Source organism: Heterocephalus glaber, unplaced genomic scaffold, assembly GCF_053883595.1.
Source record: "Heterocephalus glaber isolate CG9 unplaced genomic scaffold, H.glaber_assembly_v1.0 deba00001481, whole genome shotgun sequence".
In the NCBI taxonomy this organism is placed as follows: Eukaryota; Metazoa; Chordata; class Mammalia; order Rodentia; family Bathyergidae; genus Heterocephalus; species Heterocephalus glaber.
Window position 1 is genome coordinate 16,273,763 of NW_028258317.1, and position 15,620 is coordinate 16,289,382.

Genomic DNA, 15,620 nt, shown 5'->3' on the forward strand with positions numbered 1-15,620 from the left:
AAATTAACCAATCAAGAGCGTTCTCGCTGGTGACGTCACGTCGCGTTCGCTGATTCGGCGCTCGGGGTGGGTGCGGGGCGTGCGCGGTCCAGAGGCTGGGTCGAGCGACGAGTTATCGGCCCACGCGCCCAGCGAGCGGAAGCTGTGGGGAGGGGGCGGGACTGCGCCCGGCCTTTCTGGCGCTCTAGTCTACTCTAGGCCACCGAGTGCCGCGGCCGCGGCAGCGGCAGCGGCAGCGCCGGAGGGAGCCTCAGACCCGGACTTGGTGAGAGCCGCGCATCTGCTGGGGACGCAGGAGAGCATCCTGCCGAACCGCGGGGCCTCCTCTCATCCCAGTTCCCCGGCCTGCTGCCCTCGGCCTCGCTCTGCGCCGCGCCCACAGCCTGGCATCCTGAGCCAGGCCTCACCCTGTGGCCCGCGGGACTACACAGGGCCGTGGCAGGTTGCCGGTGTAGCAGACCGGCTCGGCGTGAGTAGGGCCTGAGGGAGTCCTGGCTCGGCTCCAGCCCCAAGGGGGATGCTGTCCGGCGAGGAGAGGCAGTGAGTGTCGCGTCGCGCGGCGTGCGAAGAAAGGTGGAGAGCTGCGTGGCACGCGTTGCCCTCGGTGTAAATGTTGCACTGAAAGATGGTCTTGAAGGCCTCGCCCACGTCTCCCTTGAGCCTAGGCGTCCTTAACGTTTGATGGGCGGTTATTTCTCTACCCAACCCGGAGCACATTTGTAAAATTGTTCAGAACACGAGGAAGTATGCTTTGGTCCGCTGAGAGAAGGGCTGAGGTACAGTTTAGCAGTTCAGTTAACTGGTTAACCCAGGGAGCTCTGAAAGAAGTCAAACCGAATTACAGCTCGGGAATAGGGTTCTGGGTTTCAGACTTGTTTATATAGCCCTTTTGTTCGTATTGCTGTGAGTCTCATCTCTCCTTGTAGAGCAGGATAGGTAAGACATTGTTACAGTAACTTAGCTCCCAGGGTGCAGCATATGGTTGAGGAACGGTGATGAGAAGACTTTCTAGATAGCTTCTTGTGACTTTTCAGGGTTTTTTTAAATTATTATTTTTAAAATTTTTGGTAGTGGGGATCGAACTCGGGTCCTTGCGCTTGCGCAGCAGGCGGCGAAACCACTGAGCTAAATCCCCGGCCCTTCAGTTATTTATTTAGTTAGTTATCTGAGGCAGGGTCTTACTATGTAGGTCAGGCTGGTCTCAAACTTGGGGGCAGTCCACCTGCCTCAGCCTTCTGAGTGTTGGGATTACAGACGTGCACCACACCTGATGACTTTTTCAGTTTTATATCATATGAATATACTACCTAATCAAGAAATAAGTTAAATTGAATTTTTAAAAAATCTTCCCCTGCTTTGCGTTCAGTTGCCAGTACCCAATTTTATATATATATCTCCTTTACTGTTATATCTTCTTTACCCCTTTACTGTTACAATATACAAAAGTATTATCTTTTTAAGGTTTAACTGCTTTCCTTAAAGCTTTGTCCTTAAAAATAATATTCCTATATTTTTAATATTTTATTTATATGGCTAGTGTATTCTATTTAGGTAGAATAATCCTTCAGTAATCTGGTAAAAACTAAGCACTGCCAGATAGAAAGTTTACTGATCTTTGTAAAACAAATAGAAATTGACCAATCATGAATATTTTGCTTTGCCTCACCTTCCAGATTAAATATGACCAACAGTGTATTCAGTTCAGATACATTGTTGGTCAGTGCAAGAAGGATTATGTAGGGGTGGGGTGGGGGTGGGGGAGGCACATGCCAGTAATACCAGCACTCTGAGGCTGAGTCAGGAGGATTGCTGTGAGTTGGAGGCCAGCCTGGGCTACAAAGTGAGTTCAAGGCCAGTCTGAACTACATAGTGAAACTTTGTCTAAAAACGAAACAAAACAACAAAATCCCAAAACAAACAAAAAAGGATTATGTAAAAGTACACTTAAGGTAGTCATTTTGGAAGAACAGTTTTGTCATTTTAATGATTAGTACTTAGGTCTTGTGAATATGATTCTCATCTTATTATGTAATAAATGCTTTCATTGGTGAAATTAGATTTTACTAGGGACCAAATTCAGAATGGGCTCAGTAATGGGGCAGTTGGCCCAAAGATGGGCATGGTCACAGAATTCTACCCTAAGAGATGGAAGTCTAAGGGGAAAGGGCTACTGATGGGTTTTCCAATGGATTTGAGAGGGAAATCCTCCTTGTTTGACATTCTTACTCAAGCTATCTGGTTCAAATTCTAAATATTGATGTACTTTCTGAAACCTAAGCATTGAGGTCACAGTCCTGAGGTGAACTTTTATGTTGATGTAGGGAGGTTTAAAATATTTGATAAAATAAATCTCATATCTTGCCTTGATTTTTACTTTTAGAATGGAGGGTTAGGGCATGGGGCAGAGGAGAGGGTAGAGGAGTTGAATAATAGTATATTTGTGTGTGGTAGGTCCAGAGTCCCCAGAAGAAGGTAGTAGCTTAATTAGGTTTGAAAGAGAAAGAACTGAGGTTTATGTGAATCCTTTCCATAAGGAGTGTTACGGTGTGTGTCTAGATGTCCCTCCCCACCAAAGCTTCAGGTGGTCATAGGTGGGGCGTTTTCAGAGGTGGCTGGATCTAGAGTGTGTGATGCTGGAAATGATTCATGGTGCAATGTTAGGCTCAAGGGCACTAGGATTAAGAGTGTGAGTGCTACCCACCCTAAGTAGTCTGGATAAGACAAAAGGGGCAGAAAGATGCTGTTAAGGTTCTTTGCTTGCTTAGTTTTGCTGTTTTCTGCATGCAATAAACTGTTTCTCCTTTGCGGCACCACTCTGCCTTGCGCCACTCTGCCTTGGAGCCAGCCAATTATGGACTGAAACCTTTACAAACTGAGCTAAATAAACCTTTCCCCCTTTTACTTTGGTGTCGGGTATTTTGTCTCAGCAATGAGAAAAAAGTAAAACCAGGGATGACACTTAAACTGAGTTTTGAAGGATGAGTAGGCATCTAGACGGGGAAAAGGTTTTAGGTAGAGATATTTGTATCTATAAAGGCATAGAGATCCTGAAAAGTAGAACTGTAGGCAGTTTGGTGTGGCTGGTGATTTGGCACAGGGTAGGGCTGGGTTTAGATCAGCACACTGTATTATATAGTAATATAGTATGATACATTATGAAGTAATGTGGTAATCAGATTTATGAACTTTGGGAGGATCACCTTCAAAGCCTGGGAGGCAGGGCAGGACTGGAGACAGGTGAATCAGTTAGCTGTCTCAGTAGTTCAGATCCAAGATGAGAGATTGGACTGGGGAAGTTCTGCTTGAGATGAAAGATACTCAGGAGGTGAATTGACAGGATTTAGGAGGTATTGGTGAAGAGCAGAAAAGACAAGGATGTCAAGGCCTTTGGATGAGTAGAAATGCGCAACTGAGAGAACAGTTAAGGAGAAACAGGTTTGGGAAAGAAGAGGAGTTCAGTTTGGGATACTGACTCAAGTGCTCATAGGGCATACAGCAAGAGATATCTGCTAGGTCTATTTAGAATTGTCCTGCCAGCCACTGGTGGATAGGTGCTAATGAGTTATTAAAGGTAGGGTTTTTATCTTACTCATCTTTCTATCACAGTGCTGCTTTAAGAGAGCATATAGTGTGATGCTGAATAGATTGTATTCCTTATAAGATGTGATCTTGAATCTTGGGGAAGTAATTGGCCCTCTCTAGACTTGTGTTTCCTTTCTGTAAAGTGAGGGAATTCAACTAGATCAGTAGGGTTCTGTACCATAGTTCTGTAACAGTCTTTTATGTTGGACTGAATTATAAGATATTGCAGGTAATTTTTAATAATAGTCAAGGAGCTGATATTTGCTTGGGTTTAAAATGAGAGTTAAAGCCAGGCATTGAGTTGGTGCATGCTTGTAAGCCCAGCTCTCTTGGAGGCTGGGTTGCAAGTTTGAGCCCAGCATGGGCAATTTAATGACTTAGCAAAGCCTTGCCTTAAAATAAAAAATAAAAAAGGGGGTGAGGATGTGGCTCAGTACAAAGGCCCTGAGTTCAATCCCCAGTACAAAAAAAAAAGAAAGGGAGAGTTGATTTGTCATTCCTTATTAATTGCACTGCATTGTGTTTTCTTGAATGTGAGAGAAAAAGGTGCAGTTATAATTAATGTGCTGGAATTTTATATACCAGTGTCACACAGCAGTGGAGGACAAAAGACTTTGAGAATCACCATAGTAAATGATAGGACTTAAAACTGAAAAGTTCTGTTTTTATATTGAGAAATTATTGATTATAAACATTTTTTTTATTTTTTGAAACTTCAGGAACTCTATTTTAAGAAACTTTCAAAACCAAAAAATCAAGTCATGGAGAAGAATGGGAATAACCGAAAGCTTCGGGTTTGTGTTGCTACTTGCAACCGTGCTGATTATTCTAAACTTGCCCCGATCATGTTTGGCATTAAAACGGAACCTGAGTTCTTTGAACTTGATGTGGTGGTGCTTGGCTCTCACCTAATAGATGACTATGGGTAAGACAAAAATGTTTTCTTATTTTTCTTTGCAGCAGTGTACTGAAGAGAGCTTGGATTTTGTAACCATTTGGACCTAGCTTCAAATCTCAGTTTTACCGCTTAGTAGTTTTTATGCGGCCTTGGAAAAGTTGTCAAGTATCTCAGCTTCAGTTTCTTCAGTTGTAAAACAACCAAAAAGCTACATTGTAAGTTATTGTGAAGAATAGAGATAGTTAAATCATCCATCATAGTGATACTGCTGAGTAAATATTCATAAATCATAATTATTAAAACTGTTGCTATTTGTTATTCAGGAAAAATGCCACTTATAAATATATATTTTGTGACTATAAAAATATGATTCCATGTAATATGTTCTGTGAGGGTTTTTTTCTTTTGTTGTTCTTTTGCTAGGGATTGAACCTAAGCACATCTTCTACTACTTAGCCACCACCCCAACCCTATTTTACAAGTTCTAATGGCCAGTCTTCAAAACTGGTTTATAGGTCAAAAGAATATAAACTAGTATGTATGGAACAAGATTTTTAAATCTGATCAATTGTTGAGGTAAAGTAGAAATGTTACAAGGACCATTGATGATTATTTTTGTAACATTAAATTTTTTGTGTATGTTTTTGAGACGGTCTCACGATGTAGCTCAGGCTGCCTTGAACTCATTATATAGTCCAGGCTGGTCTCGAATTCATGGTTTGTCCTGCCTCAGCTTCCCTCTCAAGTGCTGGGATTATGGGCTTGTGGTACCACCCCTAGCTGTAACATTAAGTTTGTAGTTTGTACTGATCATAAGGTGTGTTTGGAAAATGAAGGTTGAGTAATCTTGATGGGAGCAAAATATATAACTCAGAAATGAACATTCTTTTTTTTTTTAATTTTCCTTTTCCTTATGTACTTTAGGCTGGCCTTGAACGCACTGCATAGCCCAGGCTGGCCTTGAACTCATAGTGATCTTACCTCAGCCTCTGGAGTACCACCTGCCCAAATAATTTTGCTTTTTGTAATAAAGAGGGATTTAGTGCACCCTTGTGGCATTAAGATGTTCATTCAGTCTCCAAAGATGTTTGATGGATTATTATTATATAGGAATGTTTATATTAAAATTGTTTTTTTCAGACTGTTCTTTATAACCAAGCTGGGCATGGTGACCCAGGCCTGTATTTCTAGCACTTGAAGACGGAGGATCACCAATTCAAGGGCAGATGGATTACATAGCAAGACCCTGTCTTTGAATACATACATACATACATAGAAGAGAACAACAGTAAAACAAATAAAAAACTTGCCTTCAAAAACCAATTTGAGGGCTGGGCATGGTAGTGCAAGCCTATAATCCCTGTACTCAAGAGGCTGAGACAGGAGGATCACCTGGAGTTCAAGGCCAGCCTGGGCTACATAGTAAGTTCAAGGCCAGCCTGAATTACAGCGCAGAGACCCTGACTCAAAAAACAAAACAACAACAACAAAGAAAACCAATTTGACAATTTGCTCTAAGACAGTATTTTATTTGTTTTTTGTTTTTCTGGTACCGGGGATTGAACTCGTGTCCTTAGCTTGCGAGGCAGGCGGTGGAACCACTGAGCTAAATCCCCAGCCCTCTAAGACAGTATTTTAAAAGTAGAGAAGAAAGTTATGGCTAACTCAGGGACTCATAGATTTTTTTAAAATGTAAAATGAATTCTGGGTATCTAAGAAAATCCATGTGGGTGATAGGATAAGACAGAAGAGAAATTTTAGCTGGAGCCAGATGTAAAAGTCTGAGTCTTTTACTTCTGTAATGCAACTTTGATAGAAAGACTGGTGGGAGAGAGATTCCCAGGAAAACTTGGAGATTTCTTATCTCCTACCGTAGTAATTAAGGGTGGAAACGTAGTATTTGTCTAGAGAGACTAATGAATAGGAAATTTTACTAGTACTTAATGAAAATATATTTAAAATACTTTCTGACTCAAGAGATTGGTTGCTTCTGAGGAAAGGAATTGAATAACTAGGAGACAAAAGTGGGAGACTTCTTTTTACTATATAAACTTTTGTACCTTTTGATTTTTTTTTTTTTAGACAAGATCTCACTAGTAGTTCAGGCTGGCTTTGAACTCATTATATAGTTCAGGCTGGCCTCAAACTCACAGTGATCCTCCTGCCTTAGCCTCCCGAGTGCTGGGATTACAGGAGTGTGCCACCACGCCTGGCCCCCTTTTGAATTTTAAACCATATGAATACATTATTTTTTTCTTCTTAGGAGATGGGGTCTTCCTGTGTTGTCCAGGGTGGCCATGTACTCCTGGGCTCAAATGATCTTCCTGCCTTGGTCTCTTGAGTAGCTGGGATTATAGGCATGTGCCACTGTACAGAGCTGGTATTATTTATTTAAAAATGATACTAAAGCAACAGAAAACGTAACCTACCTTCTGTTATAATTACAGACAGTCCCATATTTACAGTGATTCACCTTATAGTTTTTTAACTTTATGATGGTTGAGTCATATGTGATATGCATTCAGCAGAATTTCACATTCAGAATGTATTTTACATTTTGAATTGTGATCTTTTCCTGGGCTAGTAATATGTAGACCATACATGTCCAGAATGCTGAGCACCAAGAGCAAACTTCAGCTCCCAGTTAATCATGAGATAAAGAGAATAAACACTTGGTTGTGATCCTAGCACTTTGGGAGGCCATAGCAAGAGGATCTCAAGTTTGAACCCAGCCTGGGCAGCTTAGTGACTCGGTGAGACTGTCTCAAAATAAAAAATTTTAAAGCCAGAGATGTGGCTCAGTGGCTCGCACCTGCCTGGCAAGTGCAAGGTCCTGAGTTTGATCCTTGGTACCACAAAAAAAAAAAAGGGTTGGAGATATAGCTCAGTGGCAGTGCCGTGGATTCAATTCTCAGTACACCCCCCCAAAAAAGAGAGAGAATAACTGATATCCATTTATGTATGTATGTATTTATTTATTTATGGTACTGTGGATCAAACTCAGGACCTTGCACTTGCCAGGCAGGTGCGAGCCACTGAGCTACATCCTGGCCCCAATATTCTATAATGTACTGTGTTTCTAAATTATGATGTTTGGTATCAAATGGATTTGGTAATAAATGCATTTTCAACTTGTGCTATTTTCATTTTACAGTGGGGTGATGCGGACATAATCCCATAATAAATTGAGGAGAATCCATACTTGGGACATTTTTTTTAAATCAGCATTTTTATACTCTTAAGAATTGAGTAAAAAACTAACAACAACGTACTTAGAAATTCACTTCTTCATTTTTTTCATTTAACAAATAGTTATTATGCAATTAGCATGTGCCAAGTGGCAAATAAGACAGAAACAAAGTCCTTGTTTTCATAGAACTTGCATTCTGATGGGGGGAGATGGATGATATACAGAGAAGTCAAAACAAAAGAAAAAAGAAAAGAAAAAGTAATGAAGTGGTAGAGGAGATAAAATGATAAAGGAAAATCTGTAATAAGAAATAAATTCATGATCTGAAGTGCTTTCATTTGTGGGGGGAAAATTAGGAGTAATTGAGCTAAATATTCAAATTGTAAATTATTTTTTAAAGAAAAAGCTAAGGCTCTAGTAATGGCAGAGCAGCTTATATCTGTCTCATTCCACTACTACCCCTTATCTGGAAAAATTTTTTAAAAATACTCAAAGGGGCTGGGCATGGTGGTGCATGCCTAAATTCCCAGCATTTGAGAGGCTGAGGCACAGAACACAGAAATGATCAGTGTATAAATGGCAATGAATATATCACTACTGACACTGATGGGATAAAAGGGGAATGTTCTGCCAATAAATCTGACAGTTAATTTGGATGAAATGGACAAACTCCTTGGAAAAAAACACTGCTTATAAAACTCATGCTAAAGAAATAGGAAATCTCAGTGGCCTAATATCTATTAGAAATTGAGACCTGTCGTTGGTCTCTCTTGAGGAAGACCTGGATCCCTGGAAAGCACCGACTTTTAAAGAAAGAAAAGGAGACAGCCTGGGGGACGAACAGCAGTTTTAATTCCTCTGGCACTATTCAACAATCACAAAGGAAAGAAGCAAGGCTTTTATACATGTAGGAAAGCAGGTTAGTTATTCTGGCTATTGTCTTTCTGATTTTCAACTCTGATGATAACCAGTGACTTTAAGTGACTCATAAAAGCTACAGGAGAATTCACAAGTCCCCTGTTTCCATTCACCAATCCCGTACATCAAAGAGCACACCACAGCCCTCTTCTTATCAGATAGTATCAAGAGAGCAGGACGACTTTAGCCAAAAATCAAGCCCACCGACCCACCATCACAGACGTGCATAGTGAGTTGTATCTGTCTTACCACCTGTAGAGTCATTGGGTCACAGTTCTCTGATCCCAGAAAATGGTAAATAAGAAAACTAGGAAAACTTGTTTTTTTCCTGTGAGACTTTTACAAGGTCTCAAAGTTTTCTGGCATTCTTTTAACAAACAGACTTGTGGAATTTCCCAGAAACGACTTAATTCTCTTAGTTAACAAACTTCTTGTGATCTATTCTTACAACTAGATAGCTGAATTCTACCATTTCCCACAAGACCGATCCAGTGGCACATGCCTGTAGACCCAGTATATGGAGGCTAGAATAGGAGACTTGGTGGTTCAAGGGCAACCTAGGCTACATTGTGAGTTCAAAGCCAGACTGGACTACATAGCAAGACCCTATTTCAAGTTTATCTCAGGAATTCAGGATTGACTTAAAATGTAAATATCAAAATAATTGATAAAAAGGGAAAACATATGACTATTTCAATTTTGACAAAATTAAACAATCAGCCAGGTATGGTGGTGCATGCCTCTAATCCTAGCACCATGAAAGGCTGAAGCAGGAGGATCGCAAGTTTGACCCCAGCGTGGACCACTTACTGACATAATGAGACCCTGTCTCAAAATGTTAAAAAATAGAATGGGCTAGGGATGTAGCTTAATGGGAAGGCCCTGGGTTCAATTTCCAGTACCAGGAAAAAAAATTAACAAGTTATGATAAAGCTCTCTAACTTGGAATAGAAGAGAAACTTCAGTCTGATAAAGACCATTTGTGAGGAGCCTACGGCTAACATAACATTTATGTTTCCCCCTAAGATTGGGAACAAGAGAAAGATTTCTACTTTCCTCACTTCTCTTCAACTTGTACTAGATGTGAAATAAAGGAAAAAATAAAAACGTGATTTGTCTTTTTTTGTTTTGAGACAGGGTCTGCTATGTAGTTCAGGCTAGCCTGGAACTCATGGTGATCAATCCTCTTGCCTCAGCCTCCCAAGTGCTGGCATTACAGGTGTGCGCCACCACATCCGGCAACATTATTATTATATAGGAAAATCCAAAGAAATCTACAAAATAACTAATAGTACAAATGTGTGATGAAGAATTGATGACAGTGTGTGATGGGTTCCTGAAAGATTCCAGATTCTTGTGTACTTAGAGCAAAGAATTGCAAGCATACACCCAAGGGTAAAGGAAAAAGCAGCTTTATTTATTTGAAGTTAACAGGGGAAGTTGTGCTCAGAGCAAGCAGATTCATCCCAGCAGAAACACAAAGGTGGCGCAAACAGGGAAAGAAGTGGTGCCAGGGAAGTGGGGAGAATGGGAAGAAAACGGTAAGTCAGGGTTTTGGATTTAAAAGATGTGTGTCTTCCCAGGTATGTAGCTCAGTGGTGCCGTGCCTGCCTGGCAAGCACAAGGTCCAGAGTAGGGTGGGCTGGAGTGAGGTGGGGTGGGGTGGGGTGGGGGGAAGGGCCGGAATGTAGCTCAAGTGGCACCACACCTGCCTGGCAAGCCCAAAGTCCTGAGTTCAATCCCCAGTACTGAAAAGAAGCCAAAAAAAACACAAAAGATGGGCAACCCACCTAGCATCTCTCATTGGATCTCTCTGGATGTGAAATGATAGAGTGCTGAGTGATCTTAGGGGAATCTAGTGCACATGAGTTTCCCATAACGCTGTGTTATAATCACTTGCATCACATGCAGTCCCTATGTATGAACCTTTAATGAATTTTGAGTAGGGAAAAGGTTACTGAAGGCCAGATTACTGAATCTAACATGCATGTGCTCCTGACTGGAGCTTTAGAGGTTTCCTGGGTCTTTGTTATTTTTATTTCTGCTTCTCTTAGGACAATGGAAGGAGGATTGGCCCAAATTCAAGTGAATGGACCAGTGGTCCTACAGCCCTAGTTGTGCTGTCTGCACTAGAATGATGTATATAAAGAATCCTTAATGATCTGAGAAAATATGAACTAGATCACGTAGATTATGAAATTGTACAGTGTGTTTTCAACTATATGAAATATTTGCATGAAATGAAGGGAAAATTATATTGTTGCTGATTGGTAGATTTGTGGATAATTTCCATATTTTGTTTTTTTAAAGATAATTACATATATTAAAAGACCATATCTTTTAGAATTTAGTCATAATGGGAACTTTAAGGTATTGAGAGTTGCTGTTATTATACCATATATGTTATATATATTATATGTTATTATACCATATATGTAAAATAGGCTTATTATGTGAAATAATCTTGAAGCTGCATTTCACTGCTTCTTTAATTCTGTAAATGCTACATTTTCATTCTGTATGGATTTATGCCTGCATTACTGGTACTATAGAAAGAGAATTCAAAAGATAATTCCATCATTCAGAAATTGATAGCACAGAGACATGTCAAGCATCCTGGGTTCCTTTTTTTTTTCCTAGAAAAAAATGAGCTTTGCTTTCATAAGTAACATTTTTTCTTATTACACTACATATCTCTTTTTAAAAATTGATATTAGAAAACAAAAATGTCTTGACCACTTTTAAATTTGAATTCTTTTTTTTTTTTTTGATACCAGGGATTGAACTTGGGACCTTGCAGTTGCAAGGCAGGCGGTGGAACCACTGAGCTAAATCCTTGGCCCCTAAATTTGCATTCTTTCTGCCTAATTAAAAAATTTTCCCTCAGATATTTTCCCTCCAACTGTTGCTGGGAGGGGCTCAAGGGAGGCTTCTGAGGTGATGTGTGTGTTTTGTCTTGAGCTGGGTGATTGCTACGTGGTATGCATGTGAAAAACTAACCGGACTACAAGTACGCTTACTGCCTTTCCCCTTTATTTTTTATGTAAGTTATATTTCAATTTATTTACTTTGTTGTAGCAACCAAAAATTTAAACATGATTCTCCCTTTAGGGATAGTGTTAGAATGCTTTTTTTTTGTATGTTAAGAATGTGAACATGCTCTCACATTCTTATTTCTCTCCTGCTCTAGAAATACATACCGCATGATTGAACAGGATGACTTTGACATTAACACCAGGCTCCACACAATTGTGAGAGGGGAGGATGAAGCAGCCATGGTGGAGTCAGTAGGCCTGGCTCTAGTGAAGCTACCGGATGTTCTCAACCGCCTAAAGCCGGATATCATGATTGTTCATGGAGACAGGTTTGATGCCCTAGCTCTGGCTACATCTGCTGCCTTAATGAACATCCGCATCCTTCACATTGAAGGAGGAGAAGTCAGTGGGACTATTGATGACTCCATCAGACATGCTATAACGAAACTGGCGCATTATCATGTGTGCTGCACCCGAAGTGCAGAGCAACACCTGATAAGCATGTGTGAGGACCATGATCGCATCCTGTTAGCAGGCTGCCCTTCCTATGACAAACTTCTCTCAGCCAAGAACAAAGACTATATGAGTATCATTCGGATGTGGCTAGGTATGTATGTTAGGCTTTATCAGCTTAATGGCTGTTTCGTCAGAAAATGTTGGATATATTTCAATCCTTTTTGAAACTGTTCGACAGAATATTCTATCAGCAATCAGAAAATTAACCACTTAACAGTTTACCCCAAGCCTGACTGGGGCAGTGTATTTGTTTACATACTGACTATCCTGAGCATTGCTGGGCCAGGTGTCATTTCAACCAGTCAATTCTTGTATTGAATAAATTTGATAAGATTGTCATTTTTATATTTCCTGTTATAGAAATTAACAAAAAGTATGCAATGTTTGGTTATCTTGTATTTAAATAATTGGATTAGTAAGTTGTTAAAGTTATGTATAGTTCCTATATTTTGCCCTCTAGTATTACTTTATCTCTGAGATTCACCTTTTCTGTAAAATAGGCTTACTGATTGAACTTTTAAAAAATTTAATCTATATTTATAGAATGGAATGCTTTTAATCCATTAAATATAATATAGGTGAGTATTTAGTTACAAGAACACTTCCTGGCCAGGCATGGTGGTGCACACCTGTAATTTCAGCACTCTGGGAGGCTGAGGCAGAAGGATTCCGAGTTCAAGCCCAGCCTGGGTAACTTAGCATCTTAGACAAAACAAACAAAATCAACCACAACTAAAATAAGGCTGTCTTAGCTACTTTTATCTGGTTGCTGGGACAAAATATCCAACACTCAAAGTTAATGGGGGCAAGATTTATTTAGCTCACAGTTTGTAGAGGTTTCACTCCATAGTCAGCTGGCTCCAAGGCAGGGTGGCATGGCAGACAGGCACTGCAGAGGAAAAACAATTCATGGCGGACAGAAGGTAGCAAGCAAACCAAGCAAGGGAGAAGATAAGCCTCTTTCTGTCCATTACATTTTATCCAGGCTACTGGGATTAGGGCAGGGCCAAACCAATCAGTGGAACTGATTTAGTAATCACACACTCTTGATCCCAGCATCACGCACTCCAGATCCAGCCACCTCTGAAAAAGCCCCACCTAGCACCACATGAGGCTTTGCGGGGACATCTAGACCTAAACCATTAAGGCCCTGAGTTCATTTCCCAGTACCCCCCCCCCCGCCAAAGTTACAAAATTGTATGTGCAATATGATGCCCCCCTCTTTTGCATACTGGAGAGTGAACCCAGGGCCTTCCTACTGAGCTACATCCTTATCCCTTTTTATTTTTTATTTTGAGACAGAGTCTCTGGTCTCTGCTGTCTCTTAAGTTGCCCAGGCTAGGTTTAAACTTGGGATCCTTCTATCTCAGTCTCCCACAGTGCTGGGATTACAGATGCACTTGTAATCCACACCTGGTGCACTTTTATAAAAGCTAAATTAATGGAAAAGTTAGGAAGTATGTACACCAAGTCATTTGTTAATTTCTGGTGTGGGGTTATGTGTATTTTTATTTCTGATTTTCTGCATTTTCTTTATTACAGTGGAAAAATTATTAATTTTTAATGCCATTTTGGTGATATTATTGAAATACTCAGGTGAGATAATGAATATTAAAAGCAGTTAAGTCTTAAGTTTTTATCAATATAAGAGAGTTTGATGATTGTTGTAGAAAAGCAGAAGTCATAGTTGTATCATCAGAGTTTGTTATCTTTGTGAATAGGGTTGAAGTCTTTAATTTTTCAATGATCAATGATCTAGCTTCCTGGAAATTACCTTTTGCTAGTGAGAGGTAAAGAAAACAAGTTTACAAAAAGAATACCAATTGGTTAATTTATAGAGAGAGTACTGTGTAAGGGAAAAATAAAGACCGATTATTGATTTAGGATCTTCTGTTTCTAAAAGGTAAATCTAGGGTTGGGGATGTAGCTTAGCAGCACAGCACCTGCCTGGTAGCACAAGGCCCTGAGTTTGATTTCTGGTACCAAAACAAACAAAAAAGGTAAATCTATTGAAGAATGGAATTAGCAAATAGAAAATTGATTCAGTGATTGTATAATCAAAGAAATTGAGCATATTTGTAATCCAGATCATGTTAGAACAGGAAAGGAATTGGGCTCTCTCACTAGATAAATTAATCCATTCTGTTTATTTCTTATCCTTGGACAGACTTACAGTCATCAAAGAACCTGCCTACCTATTGTTGGTGGAACAAATTTTTGTCATTTAATCTCCTTTTCATATGCTTCTAAGTAAATGTTCTGATCATACGGTTAGTTCTCTATGTATCTGGAAAACCTTGTGTTCCTGAAAAAAAAATGAATAGAAAAAAACATTAGAAAGCAGACTGCAGCAAGATTGTACTTACAGAACTTACAGTCTTATTTGGGGTCATTTAAACAGTTCTTTATGAAAAGGAGGATGATAAAATAGCAAAAACTGGATTTTGTTTTGTTTTATTTTTTGAAACCAATGAGAAAGAAAAGTCAAGACAATGAGCCAGAGCCATCTGTGACAATAGTACATTTTATACAAAGCTTCTCTATGAACAACTTCTTATATTGTCATTCTGCTTATAGGAAAGGAGGGCTTGCTTGGCCACTTATAATATGCACCTTTGTAACCAGAACATTAATATATAACAATCCTAACTAAAATGCTAGCAAAGTTAGAGATACATTAAATTCCTAATAATGAAAGACATACTACAATAAGTATAGGGCTTTACAACATAAAATGATGCTACCCTAGTAGAAAGGGTTGTATGAAAGGACTCCAGCTGTTGAGTTACAGAAACAAAGGCAGAGTGATTATGTCAGAAGTAGCAGGTTGAGAAGCAGGTGATTGTCGCTTTGCACAGAGTATCACTGTGGGGAACAGACAGCTCTGGCTCATTGTCTTATGTTTTCTTTCTCACTGGTTTAAAAAAAAGCACATCTAGTTTTTGCTGGTTTTCCAACCTTTCATAAAGTCACTGCTTAAACAGACACTGACTTCATATAGAAACTTAAGATGCAAAGTGCAGTCTCACTGCATCTGTCTTGTGTGAGTATTTCCTATACACTACAAATATTTCTTATTCACATTTAATGTAGGATAAATGAGAAATAGAAAGCACTCATGGAATAAACTGCTGGAATTTCTCTCCCTCTTAATCTTTTGCTTTCTCTGTGGCAGTAGATTATAACAATAAGTTGTATAGAATAACCCTCTGTATGGGACTATGGAAGCTCTGAAACATCCTCACTTTCAAAGAAAATTTGCCTCCCCAAACTCCAGAGATCAGAGAGACTTGCCCTTTATGCGTTTTCAAGATGGGACATGAACAAGCAGAACCAAGATTAAGATTGTAGGGTAAAAGAACCCAGAGATGAGACTATTCCTCCCCAGCTTGCTGCCTACCTTTCCCTTAGTGTTCTTATTCTGCTGGGAGGAATTGTGTATGAATAACTCAACTACTATATTAAAAGCTGACATTATTTT

At 39.7% G+C, this 15,620-nt stretch overlaps 1 protein-coding gene across 20 annotated transcripts in view; it reads left to right on the forward strand.

The window, feature by feature from the left end:
- Positions 1-15,620, forward strand: part of Gne (glucosamine (UDP-N-acetyl)-2-epimerase/N-acetylmannosamine kinase) — a 55,392-nt gene that overhangs the window by 9,842 nt on the left and 29,930 nt on the right. For 2 of the 20 annotated variants that reach the window (XM_087183699.1, XM_004870102.4), the window contains exons 2-3: positions 4,302-4,507; positions 11,779-12,230. In XM_087183699.1, the coding sequence (XP_087039825.1) occupies positions 4,302-4,507; positions 11,779-12,230 (658 nt within the window). Of the gene's footprint in view, positions 1-64; positions 777-4,301; positions 4,508-4,542; positions 4,696-8,449; positions 8,590-8,615; positions 10,130-11,778; positions 12,231-13,681; positions 13,736-15,620 lie in introns of those variants that run through there. The other 18 variants (XM_087183697.1, XM_087183707.1, XM_087183706.1 and 15 more) reach the window with 18 other exon arrangements.